Source organism: Herpailurus yagouaroundi, unplaced genomic scaffold (genome assembly GCF_014898765.1).
Source record: "Herpailurus yagouaroundi ecotype Mexico unplaced genomic scaffold, PumYag 410, whole genome shotgun sequence".
Taxonomy (NCBI): domain Eukaryota; kingdom Metazoa; phylum Chordata; class Mammalia; order Carnivora; family Felidae; genus Herpailurus; species Herpailurus yagouaroundi.
In genome coordinates, this window is record NW_024412627.1 from 2,097,967 (window position 1) to 2,117,376 (window position 19,410).

The window sequence follows — 19,410 nt, forward strand, 5'->3', positions numbered from 1 at the left end:
CCGGGGCCGGGGGCACCCCCAGAGGGATTTCTTCTCCCAACTCCGGGTATAACAGGAAGAATGAAGATAGATAGCCTTTAAGCTGCTGGTGCTACTGTTTTGACATTTCCCATTTTTCTACTTCATTTTTTGGCCCTGTGTGTCATATTTCATTTTCTAATTATTTTTTATTTTTTTATTTTTTTTTAAACCAGAGTGAAGAAAGTATTCAAATTTTAATCAAAGCTAGGAGAAAGCGGTCCTGCGTCGTCTCTGTAATTTAGAGGTTGGCAGTCTCAGGGGAATTTTTGCTTTGGGTTGTGTTTTGATCACTCACTATTGTTTTGGACGGAAAGGACTAGAAACGCTCTTAATGGGCAGACTTAGAATTAAAATAATGATAATCCCAGCGATTGTTTCCCACACACGTATAGTGATCTTGTGGAGCGCTGTGTATACTATGCTTAACCAGGTAGAGACCATTAAAACCCCCATGTAAGAAACCAAGGCTCAGGCAGTTTAAGTGAGTTGCCCAAGGGCACACAGCCGGAGAGTAACCAGGCTTGAACTTGAATGTATGACTCCAAAGTCTGTGTTGGGTTTCTTTTAAGGCTTTTTTTTTTTTTTTAATGTTTATTTATGTTTGAGAGAGACAGTGACAGAGACACAGACAGAGAGAACGCAGGGGAGGGGCAGAGAGAGAGGGAGACACAGAATCTGAAGCAGGCTCCAGGCTCTGAGCTGTCAGCCCAGAGCCCGACGCGGGGCTCGACCTCACAGCCCGCAAGATCCTGACCTGAGCCGACACTTAACCGACTGAGCCATCCAGACGTAACTCCAGAGTATGTGTTTTAAACTCATAAACCAATTTTTTCAGAAATGAAAGACGACCTTCAGGGAAAGGGTCAGTCCAAGTGAAGGACCAGCAATCAAGAGAACCAGCGTCCCCAGGGATGTTCTTGAGGCCCTAAGGGGGAAAAGGAGATGGTTACAGAGGGTGGGGGAGAGGAGAGGGGTCCCCTGGAATCCAGAGGACAGAAGGCGGGGCCTGGCAAGGTCAGGAGGAGACAGGAGTTGCTAGTTCATCTTGATAATTGTCCTGATTTTTTTTTTTTTCAAGAAAAGCCAGAAACCTGGGTTTTTATGTAAACTGCCCCAATTAAAACCTATTGGCAACTAAGTGGAAATGCTTTCAAACCTTCTATGAGCTGTCCCAGGAGGCTCAGGGAGGGTGGAGAACAGGGCAGCGACCTTCCCTGGTGACCAGAAGCTACTCGGTGTCATAGATGCTCCTGGAGGGCCACCCTCCCCACTCTCCTCCCCACAGCCAGGCGGGAAAGGGCCTGAAGAGGCTCTGTCTAGGGGCCGGGCCAAAGGATCCAGTAGGTTGTTCCTGGGCTCCATGCTGAGCCTGCTTGGGAGTCTCTCTCTGCCCCTCCCCCGGCTCGCACAGGCGCATGCTCACTCTCTCCCAATAAATAAATACCCATTTTTAAAATGAGATGCCCAGGCCCCGAGGCTGAGAACCACTCTCTGTGGTTGAAATTTTTCACTCTCCTTCTCTTCATCCCTCCCTCCTGATCCTCCTCTCCCCCTCCTCCCTCCAGCACCCTAGGTAAACATTTATTGGGTCCTTCCCTATTCCAGAAAATCTGATCACTTTAGCTGGTGGCGTCAGACTCCTCCCCAACCAGAAAGAGCTGCTCGTGAGGACTCAGACACATGACGGCTGCCCATGTTACCAGTCACAGAGCTTCCACAATGGTAGAAAATGCAAGAAAAGACACAGATCCCCGTGGACAGCAGTATCTGGGAAAATGGCTAGCCAGCTGTGCGGGTATCACAAAATCACCTTCTTCCTCTCTGCTTCTCCCCCAATCCGTGTGTAGGTCCCAGAGCTGGAGCCACCACTCAGTCCGCCTGTCCCTGAAGTAACCACCCCAGAGCCAGGCATCTACCATGGGATCTGTGAGTATCCTCTCTTGGGATGATGTCCGGTGGAAGGAGGACTGTCAGGGGTTTGGGACAGTCATGGCCACTTGGGGCAGGGATTCCCTAGACGGTTGGGCAGGTTGTACACTGCACAGAGAGGCCAAGCCGTGGATGGAGCCACATCATTTCACAGAAGGGGGTACCTGTCTGCAGTTGGCCTTTTCCGGAAGCGCACTTTTGCATCTTGCATGCAGACACCTTATGTGTTAGTTGTGGCCCTGACCCAGGAGGCTGCAGCGGGAGCCCAGAAAGCATAGACCAAGTAGACGTAAGAGCGAGAAGAGACCCAAGGCATCTGTCGTCCGGTGGGTTGGGCTGTCCCTTCAAACTCATGCACAAAGGAAATCTGCGTCCTCCCTGCTCCAGGTGGGGCGGGAGTGGCAGGAATCCTGGCCCAGGGTCCCAGGTCTTCTGAGAAGTCTGGATTTTTATGTGAAGTCTCCAGACTTTTTAAGCGTTGGTGGACTAATTTTATGCTATTTGTAAATACCGCATGAGCCAAACGGAACGCCTGTGGTATATCCAGCCAGCGGGGTGCCAGTTTGTGGCCTCTGAGCAAACCCCATCGGGGCTTCACTGTGTCTGTTCCCTCTTCTTTTCCCACTCACCCTTCCAGCCAGTTCCTCCCTTACTCTGTGTGCGTCCCACCAGCACCTCTGCTGCGTCCTGGGGAATCTTCAGGCCCAAGGTCCTGGCTGAGCAATCTCCCCCCTGTCCCATTCCCTGTCCCCCATGAAGGAGGCCCTGGCGGTCAGTCCTTTGCAGCCGCACCAGTGGACTCCCTCTTGAGGGAGGGCAGCGAGCAGGACAGGCAGAGGGAGGGGACCGGGCCTCATACACCCGTATCTACGGGTGTCAGCACACGCGGGGAGCGGCAAGGCCCGGGGCAGCGCGTGTGGGAGGACTCAGCTGTGAGCCGTCAGCTCTGCCCTCCGCTGGAGGAAGGAGCCCTGCGGTCCTGGGCTGGGACCCGGCTGTGCCCCCACCGCATCCTCGGCGCCCCCTTCTCAGGGCATTGCTGCCACACCCAGCTCCCCCCCGGAAGCCTGCCCGTGTGCCGAGCGAGAGCCAGCTCTCCCCCCACTCACTGCACAAAGACGAATTCCTCTTAGAAGGGGAAGATGCCTCCCTTTGAATCCCCGCAGATCCTTACATTCCAGAACACTCTCTCAACTGACAGCAGAGAATTTTTTTAGAACCAACCTAGTGCAGGCGAGAGCCCGGTTTGGGGCTTGGTTTTGTCCCCCCCCCGTTCGGGCACCACGCTGAGGCTTTCCTGTTCAGTTCTCATTCCATCCACACAGCCGGATTCAAGTGCGCGAATGACCTCATCTGGCCTAGGTGTCTCCCTCCGGCTCTCTGCCCTGTCTCACTCTCTCTTGTCTTTCTCCCATTCAGACCCTGGCCACCGAAGAGCTTCTGGAAGCTCTGCCTTTACATTCCCGTTCTGCCCGGCAGACCCAGATAAATGAGAGTTTCTGTTCCCATTGAGCCCAACAGCGTTCCAGAATCATGTCTCCTGGGCCTGGCTTGGGTCACGTGCCCATCCATAAACGAATGACCGGGGCTCACCGCAGCGGGGAGGGAGTCGGGGTGTGGGATGCAAAACTCCGTGCAGCCTGGGTCAGAGGCGCATCCCTGAAGCCAGAGGTGAGGGGTCAGCCCCCCAGTGTTCTAGGAGAGGTCAGAATGCCAAAGCCAGAAAAGGAAGGAAGGAAGGCTGGCCAGAAGCAGCCACTGTCCCCTTCATCTGGTGATTTCCCCGAAGATGCTGTCTGTAAATGTCCTTCCTGCCCAACCAGCTTCTGACCTTTCTTGGAAATGTGATTTCAGTGCCTCTGAGAGTTTTGCCCCAGAGTAGAGCTCCGAGCCCTTCTTGCTGTAGGGAAAGTGTGATTTTCCTGCTTCTCTACTTGGTCGGGAGAAGAGCGTCCTGACCAAGCATCCTCTGCCCTCTCGGAGCCCTGCGATTTCTGAGTCTCTCTTCCCCGAACATTTGTGTTTCTCCTGCTGTCTCTAAAATCCTAAGCCCACTTCGCCAGCCTGCGCAAGTGGAGAGAGCTTTGATAACGTGACCCGGGGGGGTGCGCTGGGGTTGGTAAATATGGCCAATCCTATTGATGTTTTGAAAGGGGATATACGACTTGCTAATTTGCAGATGACACTGATTTGGGGCGTTTTGCAAATACCAGCAGTGATGAATAGGAAAGTAGCTGAGAGAGTTGAAATGCGGGAGAGAAACAACAAAATTAATTTCCATTTATATAAATACTAATTGATACACCAGAGGAAAATGAATGTGGAGCGTGGATATTAGCTCAAACAGGAGCGCGGGCGCCTTTGGAGCAACCCCAAATTAGATGTCCGAGTAGCACCTCGTGCCAGGCAAGCCAAGGGGCGCCCGGGGAGAGGCTGGGGAGCCCTGTCTTGTTTGCCTGGGGGCAGGTGGCATTTCTGTCTCACGGTGATCCCCTCATCCAAATCCACTGCGTCCTCCACCTCCGTGCACACTGCCTCTTGGGAGCACAAGTGGGCCTGGGTGGCTCAAGTGTCTGACCCCGGCTTGGGTCATACCCTCGCAGTCCAGGAGTTCAAGCCCCGCGTCAGGCTCTGTGCTGACCGTTCGGAGCCATGAACCTGCTTCAGATTCTGTGTCCTCCTCTCCCTCTGCCCCTCCCCCGCTTGCACTCTGTCTCTCTCTGTCTCTCAAGAATAAATACACATTAAAAAAAAAAAAATCCAAGCCCATCACTCCAGTGGCTTCTCATCTCAGGGAGAAGAAAATCCAGACTTCAGGACGTGAGCCAGCCCCTGCCCCACCTTCTGACCTCCTCTTCCTCCACCGCCCCCCTCGATCACTTGGTCCTAACCACAGATCACAGTGGCTCCTGTCCCAGAGCCAGTGCCCTTGCTGTCCTCTCAGCCTAGAATATTCTTCCAGAAATGCTGAAGAATGGCGGCCTCCCACTCCTCCCCCGGGCCTCAGCCCCACTGTCACTACCTCAGAGAGGTCATTCCCCAGCCATGTCTTATTTCTCTCACAGTACTCATAGCTCTGTGGAAGTATCGTATTTGTCTGTCTGTCACGTGCTTCTTGTCTGTCTTCACCGCGACGGAAGCTTCTAGAGAGATGTGACCCCCGGACCCCCAAGTCCAAGGGCAGGGCTTTGCACATAGCAGATGATCAATAAATATTCATTTACCCTTGGGGCGCCTGGGTGGTGCAGTCGGTTGGGCGTCCGACTTCGGCCAGGTCACGATCTCGCGGTCCGTGGGTTCGAGCCCCGCGTCGGGCTCTGGGCTGATGGCTCAGAGCCTGGAGCCTGTTTCCGATTCTGTGTCTCCCTCTCTCTCTCTGCCCCTCGCCCGTTCATGCTCTGTCTCTCTCTGTCCCAAAAATGGATAAAAACGTTGAAAAAAAAAAATATTCATTTACCCTTAACTGTGAATTTGGTGGCAGGCGATGGGTTTACACTGATTCATTTCCCTGCAGGTATTTAAAAAGTGACACAGAAAACTCTGTTGGCCTTATCTGTTTTCCAGATACTGTTCTAGGCTCTGGGGACACAACAGGGAACACAACCAACAGGGCTCCTCCCCTCAGGGAGCTTCCATCCGAGTGGGGCAGACGAAAAAACACATAAGCAAACAGATGTAGACCACGTGGTCAGACAGCAAGCGCCGTGGCGGAAAACAAAGCGGAGAGTGATGGGGGCGCCTTTGGAGCTCGTGTGGTCGGGGGAGGCCTCTCTGAGGAGATGACATTTGAGCACGGGCTCGCGATGCAAAGGAGCGCGTCGATTAGCTTTTGCTGCGGAACAAACCAACCGAGACTTCGGTGGCTTTCGCGCGACCCCTGTTTATCCGTGAGGGGCTCATAATTCCGTGGCCTGGCTGGGCAGTCCTCCCGTGGGCTGGCTCGGCCGGCCTCTCCTGGGCCTGCTGGTCAGCCGGTAGATGGGCCGGCGGCCGAATGGTCTAGGGCATCTTCGCTCACACGTCCGGCAGCTGGGAGGCTGTTGGCTGGAGGGGCAGGGAGACTGGGTCGGCCCGGCTCCTCCAGGCGGCAGGACGCCCAAGGGATAAGCCCCAGTGCACACGTGTGCTTTCTGTGCCCCCGCTGGCCACGGCAGGTCACATGACCCAGACTCGAGCCGTGCAGAGATAGACCCCCGCTTTCGCACGGGAGGAGCAGCCAAGTCTCGTGGCAAAGGGTCGGTGCTCACGGTGCACGCCGTCGGTGCCGTGAGAAGCTAGGACGTGCCCGTTACCATGCAGGTCACCCGGCTTTGACGTCTGCCGCCAAGATGCCCCGGGGCTGCCTCGGCAGAGAGCAGACGGGATCTGAGGCTGAGTTGCAGCGCGTATGTTGGAAATGACAGGCGGGTAGGAGAGGGAGCGGGGCTCCGGGGAGACTGCGTCGCTTGGCCCCACTTCCCAGCGTGTCCTGCGGACTCCCCGGGCTTCCGCCTCCGCGCCTGAGCTGAGATGGACGGGACGTCCAGGCGGCCTTCCCCCAGCACCACAGCGCGGGCGTCCTGTCAAAGCTGCAGAAGAGTGTGAACCCTCTGAACGTGGCCTCCCCAGAAGGGCGCCAAAAGAGGCTCCACATCCTTCCAGGGTAGGGAGTTCACGGGGCTTGGCCCCGCTCTAACGGGAGACCAGTTAGGAGAGAAGAGCTCCAGCCACATACCTGTTGGGGCCTGACCTTGGTCAGGATTCGTTCGATTTGAGCTATTGGGGCAAACGGATGACTCACCTGGGCCGTATTGCCCCAGGACCCCAGAAGGTCACGTCCAAAGGGTCTCTGATGGAGCCCGGGTGAGGCAGGGGCGAAAGGATAGAGGTGTCATCGTGGGTCGTGGCTCACCCCGAGAGTTAACCCTCCGGCAGGGCAAACGGATGTTTACCAAACGGTCACAAGATCACAGTGGTGGCCAGGGCAGGGAAATGGAAATTCACAGTGACACGGCAGGCTGCGGATGGAGGTTTGACGGGGTCAGGCGGGCTTCTGAAGTGAGTTGGGATCTGAAGGATGCACACCCGTTGACTAGGCTATGTGAGTTCCAGACAGCAATAGCAGCATGTGCAAAGGCCCTGTGACAGGAGACAGGAATGGAAATGTGAGTGACGGACAGTCTGGGTGGAGCCCAGCTCCCTGTTGTAACAGGAGGTTAGACAAGTAGGTAGAAGCCAGATGGCCGAGGCCTGTTGGCCAAGCATCACTCTGGCGGGAAGCCCCGCTACGGTGTTAGGCAACGTGATGGACGAGTGGAGAAAGGATCCAGGGCTATGTGCGGGTTTACACGACACTGGTCCAGTCATCCTGCAGACGCTTCCAGAACATCAGCGGTGTCCCAGGCCTGAGGGCCACTAAGAGGAAAGGTGGAGAGCCCACCCTGAAGGCCCTTTCATCTGAGTCTGGGTTTTCAAGGTGGTAGAACAGAGGCTGAAGGTCATCCCTCTTCCCGTCTCCGTCTGGGAGCCTCCTCCGGAATGTTTGGCGTTCATGGGCCGCTTTTCCTCCTGTTAACAGGCCTTCAGCTGAACTTCACTGCCTCCTGGGGGGACCCGCACTACCTGGGGCTCACAGGCTTGGAAGTGGTGGGCAAGGACGGCCAGGCACTGCCCCTCAGCCTGCACCAGATCTCCGCCTCCCCCAGGGACCTGAACGACCTTCCTGAGTATGCCGATGACTCCCGGACCCTGGACAAGTAAGTGTCCGTAAGAAGCCGCCTGCGGCGACTTCCAGAGCAATCCCCTCCGACCACGAGCAGTGGACCACTTTCAGCCCCCGAGAGGCGGGGTCGCTCACGCTCAGACGTGGAGCTGGTGGGGATCTGTTCTGTCTCTCAGACTCCAGATTCAGACATCAAATAGCGTTCCGTCTTCCACCTTCCTGCCACCCCGTGAGGTGTGGGTCTTCCCAGTTTATTTTACCGTATTTTTTGAGGTTTCCTTATTTATTTTGAGAGGGGGGGAGCGAGAAAGAGAGAATCCCGAGCAGGTTCCGTATCATCGGCGCAGAGCCCGATGCAGGGCTTGATCTTATGAACCATGATATCATGACCTGAGCCGAAATCAAGAGACGGGGAGTCGGGCGCTTAACTGACTGAGCCACCCAGGCGTCCCCACCCAGACTAGTTTTGAGTGGCACAGTCCTCTGAATGGAGGTCCCCGGGGAAACCAACATCCATGCACTTAATTAACCGCTAAGTTCCACTGTCTTCCACTGCCTCCGTGTCCTTATCAGTAGCATGAGGACAATAAATCCCATGGCCGGAGGGCGGGAGGAGGATTGCCACACCCCACCCGCGCCCCCTGTCTGGCCCAGAGGACTCCCCCCTGCTTTGTCTTAAGGGACCCCTTAACCGCGGCCCTCACACCTGCTGTCAGCACCTGCTCACGAACCACGCGGCACTCCGCATCTTGGCAGATCAGACTCCCGCATGCTCAGGCTCGGAGCCCGCGAGCCCAGCTCCTGCTGCAAAAGTGATCAGCCCACGGCCGGCCCTGCTTGTCCATCCACACCCACCCGCCTACCACCCCCGCCTCAGTTTGCGTTACCCCAAACCCCAGGCCCAAGAGCACTTCATCTCTAAATACTTCGGCGTGTAGCTCTAACCAATAAGGACTTTAGGAAGAACATCATCTCACTACCACCATTACACCCCCCAAAATTCAAATTAACACCGATTCCCTAAATGAGTAGGGTATCTAGCAAGTGCCTATTTCCCTGGACAGTCTCTTCACCTTCCTTTTTTAACAGTTTGTTTCTCGAATTGAGGTCCAGGTAAGGGTCCACACATTCTGACGGGTTGTTTTGAGATTTCCCATAAGTTCCACCCATTGTGATTGGTTGGTTTGGGATCCAGATAAAGTCCATACATTGTGATTCTTTGTTATGTCACTTTTCTTCTTTTTAAATGTTGGTTGATTGATTGATTGGTTGGTTGATTTTTTGAGAGAGAGAGACAGAGCACGAGTTGGAGAAGGGCAGAGAGAGGGGGAGACACAGAATCTGAAGCAGGTTCCGGGTCTGAGCTGTCAGCACAGAGCCTGACTTGGGCTCAAACTCATGAACCACGAGACCATGACCTGAGCCAAAGTTGGACACAACCAACTAAGCCACCCAGGTGCCCCTGTTAAGTCTCTTAAGCCTCTTATAATCTCTAGGTTCCCTCCCATCTTTTTTCACCTTTTCTTCGAAATTATCTGTTAAAGAAAGGGTCCCCCCCCCCCCGTAGTGTCAGGATTTTACTGGTTGTATCTCTATGGTGTTGTTTAACCTGTTCCTCAGGCCCCTGTATTTCCTGTAAATTGTTCATTAGATCTAGACGCCTCATCCGATTGAAGTTTGACCACCGGGGCAAGACGTGACCATGGGGGTGTCGATGTCACTGGGCATTCCCTTCAGGACATATAGAATGTCTGCTTGTCAGGGTTCTTGCGACATTGGCGGTCAATGCTCAGTGGGCACACCCATTACTATATTAGGGGTTTGGGTGCAGGATGGTGGTCCACCGATCCTATCATTCTTTTTCTCATCAATAAAGAGAAATTTTTCTTCAATGATATGGTTACTCTGAGGTATAAGTCAAATAGGAAAGGCAGTCTGAATGCTTGGTTCTTTCCCTTTATTTTTCAGCTTTCAGAATAAAAAGGTGTTTCTCTCGCATACTAAAACATTTGTGTTTGGGGGGCACCTAGGTGGCTCAGTTGGTTAAGCATCCGACTCTTGATCTCAGCTCAGGTCTTGATCTCAGGGTCGTGAGTTCAAGCCCCACATTGAGCTCCATGCTGGGTGTGAAGTCTACTTAAAAAAAAAAAAAAACTTTGTGTCTGACGATCATAAATCATGAACTTACACAGACTGTGTTTGAAGGTTTTCAATTTATTGCAGTTTTTATCTTATTGATGCTCTTAGATACTGAGAGCTCCTGGATCCTTTTTTTTTTTTTTTTAAGTTTTGTTAACATTTATTTCTTCTTGAGAGACAGAGCACAAGCAGGGAAGGGGCAGAGAGGGGGGGTACACAGAATCCGAAGCAGGCTCCAGGCTCCCAGCTGTCAGCACAGAGCCCGATGCAGGGCTCGAACTCACAAGCCGCGAGATCATGACCTGAGCTGAAGTCGGATGCTCAACCGCCTGAGCCACCCAGGTGCCCCCTGCACCCTTTTTTAAAAATAGGAGTCTGTGACAGCTTTCCTGCTTTCTGATGTGACAAGATATTCCAGGCTCCCCTTGTATATTTCTGATCCCAGATGTGGAATTGACCATTTTCCCCAAGAATTTCTGGTTCCTTCTATTGGGAAATGGTATTTAGAGACCATAATCTAGCCACGAGAGATGCTCATTGCTACTGGGTTTCTGTGGAACCAGTTTCTGTAGAAACCAGTTTCTAGGTGTTTCTGTGAACAGAGCTGGGAAGTATCGTTTAGATATTCTTGAAGGGGTCTGTAGGGGCTTGCCTTCACTGTCAACTGTAAACCCTTCAACAACTCTCTCTACTTTCAGAATTAAGCAGCAGTTTTGCTATGGAGGCAGCCCCATCTCTAGGACAGAGAAGCAATTGCTTTTAGAAGGAAACAGAAGGTTCTCTGGTCAGCCTAATTCCGCAAACACCTCCGTTTGAAATTGCTGAATTTCCTCAGTTTTAAGATGCCAGCGGTTGTAAGACATGCCATCCATCAATTTAATAACCGCCTTTTAGAGAAAAAAAGAAACATTACCTCCTTGGATGAACACTTAGATTGTAAGATTTATTCCAAATCCAGAACTTTAAAATGTAAAAGGAAAACATAAAGTTTTATTTTAAAATCTAGGAATGTCTCCCAGGGCAGCAGCCTCGAAGTCACCAGGAATATAAGAGGGAGAGGAGAGAGGGTTCCCCGAGAAGCTGAGAGTTGGGCCCCCGTTCCTGGGGCCAGGCCACTCAGTGGCAATGCCAGGCACAGGCCGGAGCCACAGGATGACGGCCTGGGGTCTGGGCTGCGGTGTGCTGGGCAGTCCAGGGCAGTCAGTGGCAGGATGGTCTCTGGGACAAACACAGGCAAAGTTGAGAACGATGAGGCAGGATGTTCTGAGCAGGAAAACGAGAAACCGGCCGGGATGGGAGTACAATCCGGGCAAGGTAACCAGTTGATTCAGAATTGTGGCCAAGAAGCACATAAAGGCTCCAGGGGCTCCCTCCTAAGGCCACAGGTCGGCCCCTTCTTGTGCTTTTCCCTCACCGAGAGCTGCCAAGTTCACCCTGGTGCCTTAGTATGTCTCTCCCCAGCCCAAGAAAGAACGAATCAAATTATTTCAAAATGGGCCATAGAGCCACCACAGCATTTCGCAAAAAGTTTGGAAAAATAGACAAAGGCAGCCACCTCCCATCCCCCTGACACAAATGTGTGCTTCACTTCTGCATAATCTCTCCTGGTCCCCGTCCCCATTGTCCAGCATTAAAATCCGTGCCCGTGGCCGCCTCTTCTGCGTCACTGCATCATCCTCACGATTATCGTTTTAACAAGTGTACAGATTTACGTGACCCTTTGTGTTTTGAGACCTCTTAGGGTTTTTGTGGTCGTTGGTTTTTTTTGTGTGGTTTGTAAATAAACAACACTATGATGAATATCTTCGTGCAGATAGCCCTTCAGGCAGGTTGAACAAAATTTCCTTAGAGGAGAACAGTTCCAGAAATGGAATCCCTGAGTTAAAGGGTCCAGAGAGATGACACATTCTCCCCTTTTATTTTAAACTTTGGTGGCAGGGCTCCTGAGCGGCTCAGTCAGTGAAGCATCCGACTTTGACTCAGGTCCTGATCTCGTGGTTTGTGGGTTCAAGCCCCGCGTCGGGCTCTGTGCGGACAGCTCAGAGCCTGGAGCCTGCTTTGGATGCTGTGTCTCCTGCTCTCTCTCTCTCTCTCTCCCCCTCCTCCCCCACCTGACTCTCAAAAATAAATAAACGTTAAAAAAGATTAAAAAGAAAAAAACCTTGATGACTGGTTCGCCCCACCTTTAACAGCACCGACTGTTATCACTGTGCACAGCCAGGCTGGTGCAGTGGGTACAGGAGGCTGGGGGGGGTGGTGGGGGGACATGTAGACCCCCGCTCTGATTTCTCCCAGAAGACACGGCCAAGCCCCACCTCACCGCTCTCCCCACTATTCGCAGGTTAATCGATGGAGCCAACATCACGATGGAGGATGAGCATATGTGGCTGATCCCTTTCTCACCGGGCCTGGACCACGTGGTCACGATCCGCTTCGACAGAGCCGAAAGCATCGCAGGCCTGCGCTTCTGGAACTACAATAAATCTCCCGAGGACACCTATCGCGGGGTAAGCTGGGGAATAGCAGCCGCGCTCAGTCCACTGTCAGGGAAACGGCGCCTTGATGAATGGCTGGTGTGGCTGCCAGAGAGGAGCATAAATCTTCCAGAACTTTCCAAATGGAGCTGGGGGCGGGGGGGTGGGTTACAGCCAGGGAGAGAACACACTGCCATTGGCCTCTTCTGCAAAGCGCAAATATGGGCTAAAGAGGCCAGGGCAGACTCGGGACACTTTGTTTCTTCTGAGGGCTCGGGGGTTCCCAGCAGGCCCAGGCCCCAACCGTAATGGTAGACTGAGGCCTGCCGGTTCATTGAGGGTTGGGGGCCGGGCCCTGAGCTGAGGGTTTTGTACCCGTTCATTTCATGGGGCCCTCGCCCCAGCCTCTGGGAGGCCGGTGTCAGTACCCCCCATCTTCCAGGGTATTAGACTGAGTGAGGTTCAGGACGGTGCATCCACGCATCCAGGGTCACACAGCTGGAGCCCCCAGTCCACGTCTGCTGGGCTTGGGGCTCACACTCCGGTTCCACACCGGGTTCTCCTGCTGGGTGTGAAAAAGCAGGGGCCTCTGCTGCAGTGTGGGCTTTTCTGTCCTCCTGTGACTATGGACTGTGACACGTTTGTCCCCTCCCACTGCAACACAGAGCTGATGGTGAGAAGGCCACCGAAAATACAGCAACGCAGTCAGGGCCCGAAAGTCACAAGCCCCCGGTCTGAAACCCAGCTCTGACCCTAACCAGCTGTGTGATCTTTGCAAGTGGCCTGCTTTCCCTGAGCCTCAGTTTCCCCATCTATAAAGCGAGGAGGCGGATGCTACCTGCCTTGGGAGAGTACCCATCATCCTCTGCCACACGAAGGTTGACCACGCCAGGCCTCGGCCTCGGGTCCCGTGAGCCCCACGTGTGGCACCCCACCACGCACCTGCCACGGAGTTACTTCCGGGGGCCCCTGGGGCAGTACCGTGGGGGGTCGCCACGGTGGAGTCAGCAGCCCTCAGGCGCTCGCCTTCTGGAGCAGCACGCTGTTCACAAATCCTCCCAGGCCACGCCAGCGGCTCCCTGAGCACGCTCTCAGCTTCATCGGGTTTAAAAAGTCAGATATATAGGCGTTAAAAAAACATTCTTCTGGCTCAACTCGTGCCTCTGGGCCTTTACGTTCCCTCGAGTGAATCAGTCTGTCCTGTCGAGCCTCCATGACCCGGATTTGCCACCTGGAAATGCTGGGCCCAGAGCCCCTGCTTCCCAGGCCTGGCCGTGGCCACCAGCCTCATTGCCGGTGACAAGTGGCCACCATGGACTGGAGAGAGGGGCACAATCTGAAAGGGTAGATCCCAGAGGGCAGTGTGATGGCAACCGTGTCCTCCCCAGGAAAATGCTTCGGCCGCCGGTGTCCCCCAAGGCCCTCTGGGCGCTCCGGTTACAGGCCCCTGGCACGTGGTTAGAACCAGGCCTTGCACGCTGGGGCTGGGGCTTAAGGTCCCTGCAGTGTGTCCTCAGGCGAATTGCTTAGCCTCTCTGAACTCCTAATTTCCTTGGCTGTAAGACGAGGTGATAGGAGAAGTCCCATCCAAGGGAATAAACAGAGGCCTGGGGAAGTCAGGGACACCTCGTAGTGGAGGTGGTGGCCCTGGAGGAGGGACAGGGCCTTCCTGGGCCTCTGCTCTGCTCTGTCGCCAGCCTCCTGCCAGCTCCTAGCCCAACTGAAGAAGGAACCCTCTTTGGAGGCGAGCCGGCAGAACCCCGGGAGTCATGCCGGCCATTCTGGTCTAGGTCCACGTCCCTGGACCAGTCGTGTGACCAGCGGGTTACAGTACGTCCGGGTCCAGGGTCTGAATCAGCTGGGAGCAAGGCGAAGTGGGGAGATGCAGTCACAGTCTAGGGTCCCCACATCCAGCCATACCTGAAGCCACTTACCCTACACTCTTCCTGCTTACGTGCCCTGTGACCGGCTGCCATGAGGGGGCTCCCTGAATGCCAAAGGGATGAAGGGCCCCCGGGGCACATGAGTTATCCCTGAGACCCAGGGCAGGGCCCCTTTCTTTCCGCACAGCCCCTCTGCGTCCCCTGGAGGTGAGAATCTACCCGTTTGGTCTGCAGTTGGGCCCACGTTCCTCACCAGGACGACGCAAGCAGGCCTGATTCCAAAATGTGTGGTCGACTACCCCTCTCTGCTCACCCAGCACCCCCCTGCCCAAGGGGAGCAGACCCGAGCCACCTCAGACCCTGCCCTTCAGGCTTGGAGATTCACTGGTAGATCCTGGCCACCTGGCTGGTGAAATCCGTCCTAGAACGGGGGACACGTTGGCCCAAATGCACCCCATTCAGCAAGCTGGTAAGCGCCCACTTATGCACCAGGCCCTGAAGCAGGTATAGGGGCCTCGCCAGGGTCTCTGCCGCGGAGGGAGACCCAGAAGCCGCTCAGGACGCTGAGTACACGTCCTAAAAGGGAGTACACGTCCTAAAAGGATGAGCTAAGGGGGCGCCTGGGGGGCTCAGTCGGTTAAGCGTCCGACTTCAGCTCAGGCCACGATCTCTTGGTTCGTGAGTTCAAGCCCCACATCAGGCTTGCTGCTGTCAGCACAGAGCCTGCTTCAGATCCTCTGTCCCTACCCCCACCCCTGCCCCTTCCCTGCTCACACTCTCTCTCTCTCTCTCTCTCAAAATAATAAACATCACATAAAAAAAAAAAACAAAAACAAAAACAAAAAAAACGAGCTAAGGGCCATGAGAAGGAAGATCAGGAAGGGGCTCACTCTGTCCTGGGGACAGCGTAGGAGAAGTGGTGGTCTGTGAGGCGGGGCTTGAAGAAGGATCAGGGTAGGCCAACACCTACCGAGTACATCGCTTTTTCCCGGCACTGCATTCTGCGTATTTTACGCAAGTTCACTCTTTATCGAGCCCACTTAACAGAGGAGGCAGTTGAGGCATAGGGAGTTTAAGTCACTCGCACAGGTGCTAACGGCCGATGTCGGGGCACCTGAGTGCCCGTGACCACCGTGCTGCTCTGCAGCGGGTGAGGTGGGTGGGGACCCGGGCCGGGTCAGGCGCCACCCCAACTCGTGGGCCACCCTCGTCCCCTGCCGTCTGCCCAGTGCCCAGTACAGCACCTGGCACGGAGTGGGGGTGGCACCAGAAAGTGGCCCGGCCCGGTGCTTCTGGCCTCAGAGGGAGGCCAGGCCGGGCTGTTTGTCCGGCGTGGGGGCTCCGTGAAGGCCGTCCGTCACACACACGGCACGCGAGCACGCGGCTTTCTTTTGTTTGCTAGGCCAAAATCGTCCACATCTCCCTGGACGGCCTGGGCATCTCCCCTCCAGAGGGCTTCCTCATCCGGAAGGGGCCGGGCAACTGCCACTTTGATTTCGCTCAAGAAATTCTCTTTGTGGACCACCTCCGGGCTCGACAGCTGCCCCAGCCGGCCCAGAGGTGAGTGGGGGAAGGCCCGGCAGTGTCCCCTCCCTGTCCTCAGGGCTGCCGGCTCCCCGCATCGCTCTGAAGTTTATACCTAAAGGTTCTGAAACGATGATCAAACGCGTTGCTTTTCAACTTGGCGGTTTTCTAAAGCTCAGCCGAGCCTCTCCGGAAGCCTGTGGGATGTACCCACCTTGTCTAGGGATGTTTGGGTTTCTCACAGTCTGGAGTGCTGGAGATTTTAAATGCTTCGTTGCACTTCCTGCTGGGAAAAGAGGTTCCAGCCTGCCTCCGTTCCAGAAATGCCCGCCGGCCAATTTGGGGAAGGGCCTTCTCTCTCTCTCTCTCTCTCTCTCTCTCTCTCTCTCTCTCGCTTGTTTCTCAGTTCCCAGTTTAGAAAGATTCAAAGACAAAATGAGAGCCTAACATTTTGTGGGTTCGCTGGTATTTCTTGGCCCCGGTCTCAGCTGCATTAGGCCCGTAACAATTTGTAAATGCCACGTTCAGTTAACTCATTTAAACCCCCTGATGTCCAAATGCCAGAGGCCAAGCTCACAAAACAAAATGAGTTTCCCTCCGCTGTGGCTGGGATCACTTGTTGGGCCGGTCATTGGGAACAGCCACTTAATTATAACACTGAAGAAGTGTTGAAGAAAACCAGCAAGGCTGGAGGGTACTGGCTGTGGACCGGGAGAAACGCCCCAGCCCCTTCCAAGTGCCGGCTCTGTTCTGATGCTTTGTATTCAGGCGTCGGGTCCCTGACCACCCCCTAGGGTAGCCGGTCCCAGCCGGGCACTCCACCCCACCCTGGGTCTGGCCCAGCTGTCAGCACAGTGTGGACTCGCCTTGTTCGTGAACAGGCAGTGAGGCGGGGCTTGAAGGAGGATCAGGGCAGGCCGACACCTACTGAGCACATCCCTGAGCTGGGTGGTTAAGTGTGGACTCCGGAACCGGCCAACCTCAGGTCACATCCCACTTTGGCCGCCTGCCAGCTGTGTGGCCCTGAGCGAGTGACTTCACTTCTCCGTGTGCCAGTTTCCTCACCCGCACCCCAGGGCTGTAAGAGTACCCACCTCCTGGGGCTGTCCTGGGGAAGGAAGTGTCCATGCAGTCGCCTGGGAGGTGACTGAGTCTCCCGGAGTAGGACAGGACTCCACGTGGGCACACACTACACCGGGGAAACCTCTCCGGCCACAGCGTCTTCAAAGTCTGTCACCTGGGGAGTAAGTGGCCGGCGATCAGGGTAGTTGCAATCTCCTGCTTCCTGGTGCTGTTTTGTGGGTTTTTTTCAGGCTCAACACGCAAAGCCAAGAGCGGGCAAGCATGGACTACGAGGCACCCCTGATGCCCTGCGGCTGTATCCTCCCGCCACCTGTCTGCGTGTCCCAAGCCCTCAGGGGCCCTGTCCGGAACCCCAGGAGAGGGCTCGGCCCCTCTGGCAACGTTGGGGTTCCCGGCAGGCCGCAGCCCAGGAGCTGGAGCCCCATGCAGGGAAACCCGGGGGACCGTGGGAGGGTTGGCCGGTCCGCGGGCTCACTGGGTGCTGCTGGGGCGGGGGCAGCCACCCGAGTTCCAGATGCCGCGCCCTGGCCGGCTGATGTTTCAGGAAGCAGCACCCAGGACTCCAGCGGGGAGGGGCCAGAGAAGCTGGAACTTTCCGCAGGGCCTGAACTGGAGGCTGTCCTCGGACCCAGGCAGGGAGGAAGTAAAGATAGAAGTAAGGATAGCTCAAAGTCGCCGGACCCTTTCCTCGGCCTGGCCCTGTTCACACTGGGCTGCCTGTGTTAACTCAGGCCTCACCCCAGCCCTGGGCGGTGGAGCTGCTAACACCCCCCATTTCACAGATGAGAAAACTGAGGCCCAGAGAGGCTAAGTAGCTTGCCCGAGGCCACATAGCTGGGAAGGAGTAAGACAGGTTAGTGAATGTGAGCAGCCTGGCTCTCTCACCAGTCCGTTCTTCCGGAAGGTCTGCCTGTGGCTATGATATTGCCCGGAAGCCGCCACTCTGATTTCCTGCCCTGTCCGCCCCTGGAATGCTGGGAGCAGTCTGGGGACAGGGCTGAGGGCAGGCTTGGTGCCCCCATTGTGCGACTCAGTCAGCAACGGCGGGTCGGTCACCCTGCCACGGCCCATCCCTCCTGGTGCTCATGTATCCCCCCCACCCCCACCCCCTGCACACTTGAAGTGGATGGAGGAGAGAACAGGTGCTTCGTTCTTTGTCATTTTACAACCAGGGAAGTTGAGGCACGAGACAGTTTGACTCCCGGTCACTTTGTTCGGCACGACCACACGATGAGTTTCTGGTGCAAATGGTCCTCCGTCCTGCCAGCTCTCTCCCTCCTGTCCTCCTGTCTCCTGGGACGTGGAGGGAAGTTTTTAATTCTTGAAACACATGCATACGCGGCTTCCATCAAAGAAAATTTAATGCCACACATATTTGGATAGGTTTCAGTCTCCGTGCGAGAACAAAATGATTTCCCCCCCCCCCTTCACCTGCATAAGCTATCCCAATATGATCTTTGCCATTGTCTTGCTTTGTTCTCAGAAAATTAAGCCTATTTTTCCTTAATAATGTGCCACAGTCATTTTTCAGTTCCAGCTCCTGACCAGCTGGGGTGACCCCTATTACATCGGTCTTACGGGCCTGGAGCTGTATGATGAGCGGGGAGAAAAAATCCCTCTGTCGGAAAACAGTATCCTTTCTAAGCAGAAGGGGGACCCCACCCTGACCAAAGGGAACGTGGGAGGGTCCGGGGCAGGAGAGGAGACGTCCCTGCAAGAACCAGACCCCGGGACTGAAAATGCCAGGGGACTCTGCTGACGGTCAGAGGCTGACTCTTGGGAGTCCCAAGGTAACAGGAGTCCCACAAAACAGAGAGCCCTGTGGCCCGGGGATTCGGGCGACGGTACCAACTGCACCCCCTCCTGGAGATCCACAGGTACTTTGGAGTCCCAAAGGCTCTGGCAAGGCCTGCAGGGAGCAGCCTGTGGGCCTGTGTTCAGCCCAGTGAATTCATTGACCATGGTCCTCTTTGTTCAGGGAACGCCCGCACCAGAACCTGCAAACTATTAGCCCACTGAGTTTTTAAATATTTTAGATTCGTTGCTAGTGTTCTGGAAAGATCAGGGCGTTTCACAGGAACACCTCACTCTTCAGCAGCTCTTGAAAAAATTAGCAATGTTTGAGGCCACAGTCATGCACCACGATGATGGCTGGACCTCGGTATCCCCTTTCCCCCAAGCATGTCCTTATATTTTCCTGCCAGGTCCCCCAGACAAATTGCTAATGTTTACTGAGGGCTCATTCGGTGAGGGCTTGTCCCGTGGTACCTGATTTGCCCTCACAACGGTCTCGTGAAGTGAGTGCTGTTAGCCCCATTTTACCAATGAAGACCTGAGACACAGAGAGGTTAAGTAACTTGCCCAAGGTCACACAGCATAGGAGTGAGGACCTGGGAGTCCGGCTCCAGAAACCATGCTCTGACCACTGAGCTGTCATGTGTCTTTGACATCACCTGCCTGGCCCCTCTGGGCCTTTACCCTGTGATCCCTGGCCCACCACAGGGACCGGCCAGAGCAGCTCCGACCCCAAAGCCTGCCTTGCACCTATGTGGGATTCCCTGGGTTCCAGTTGGATCCTTTTCTGATCCAACTTTTCTGCCCTTCCCGCGGTGACACCATCCTCCCCACCTGACAAATGATTGTTGGTGGTTTTGAT

General features: G+C 55.0%; 1 protein-coding gene across 1 annotated transcript in view; it reads left to right on the forward strand.

Moving 5' to 3' along the window:
- Positions 1-19,410, forward strand: part of KATNIP (katanin interacting protein) — a 200,623-nt gene that overhangs the window by 175,046 nt on the left and 6,167 nt on the right. The window contains exons 19-24 of the mRNA XM_040463627.1: positions 1,869-1,947; positions 7,508-7,685; positions 12,132-12,297; positions 15,550-15,707; positions 16,985-17,049; positions 18,275-18,385. Of these exons, the coding sequence (XP_040319561.1) occupies positions 1,869-1,947; positions 7,508-7,685; positions 12,132-12,297; positions 15,550-15,707; positions 16,985-17,049; positions 18,275-18,385 (757 nt within the window). The remainder of the gene's footprint in view (positions 1-1,868; positions 1,948-7,507; positions 7,686-12,131; positions 12,298-15,549; positions 15,708-16,984; positions 17,050-18,274; positions 18,386-19,410) is intronic.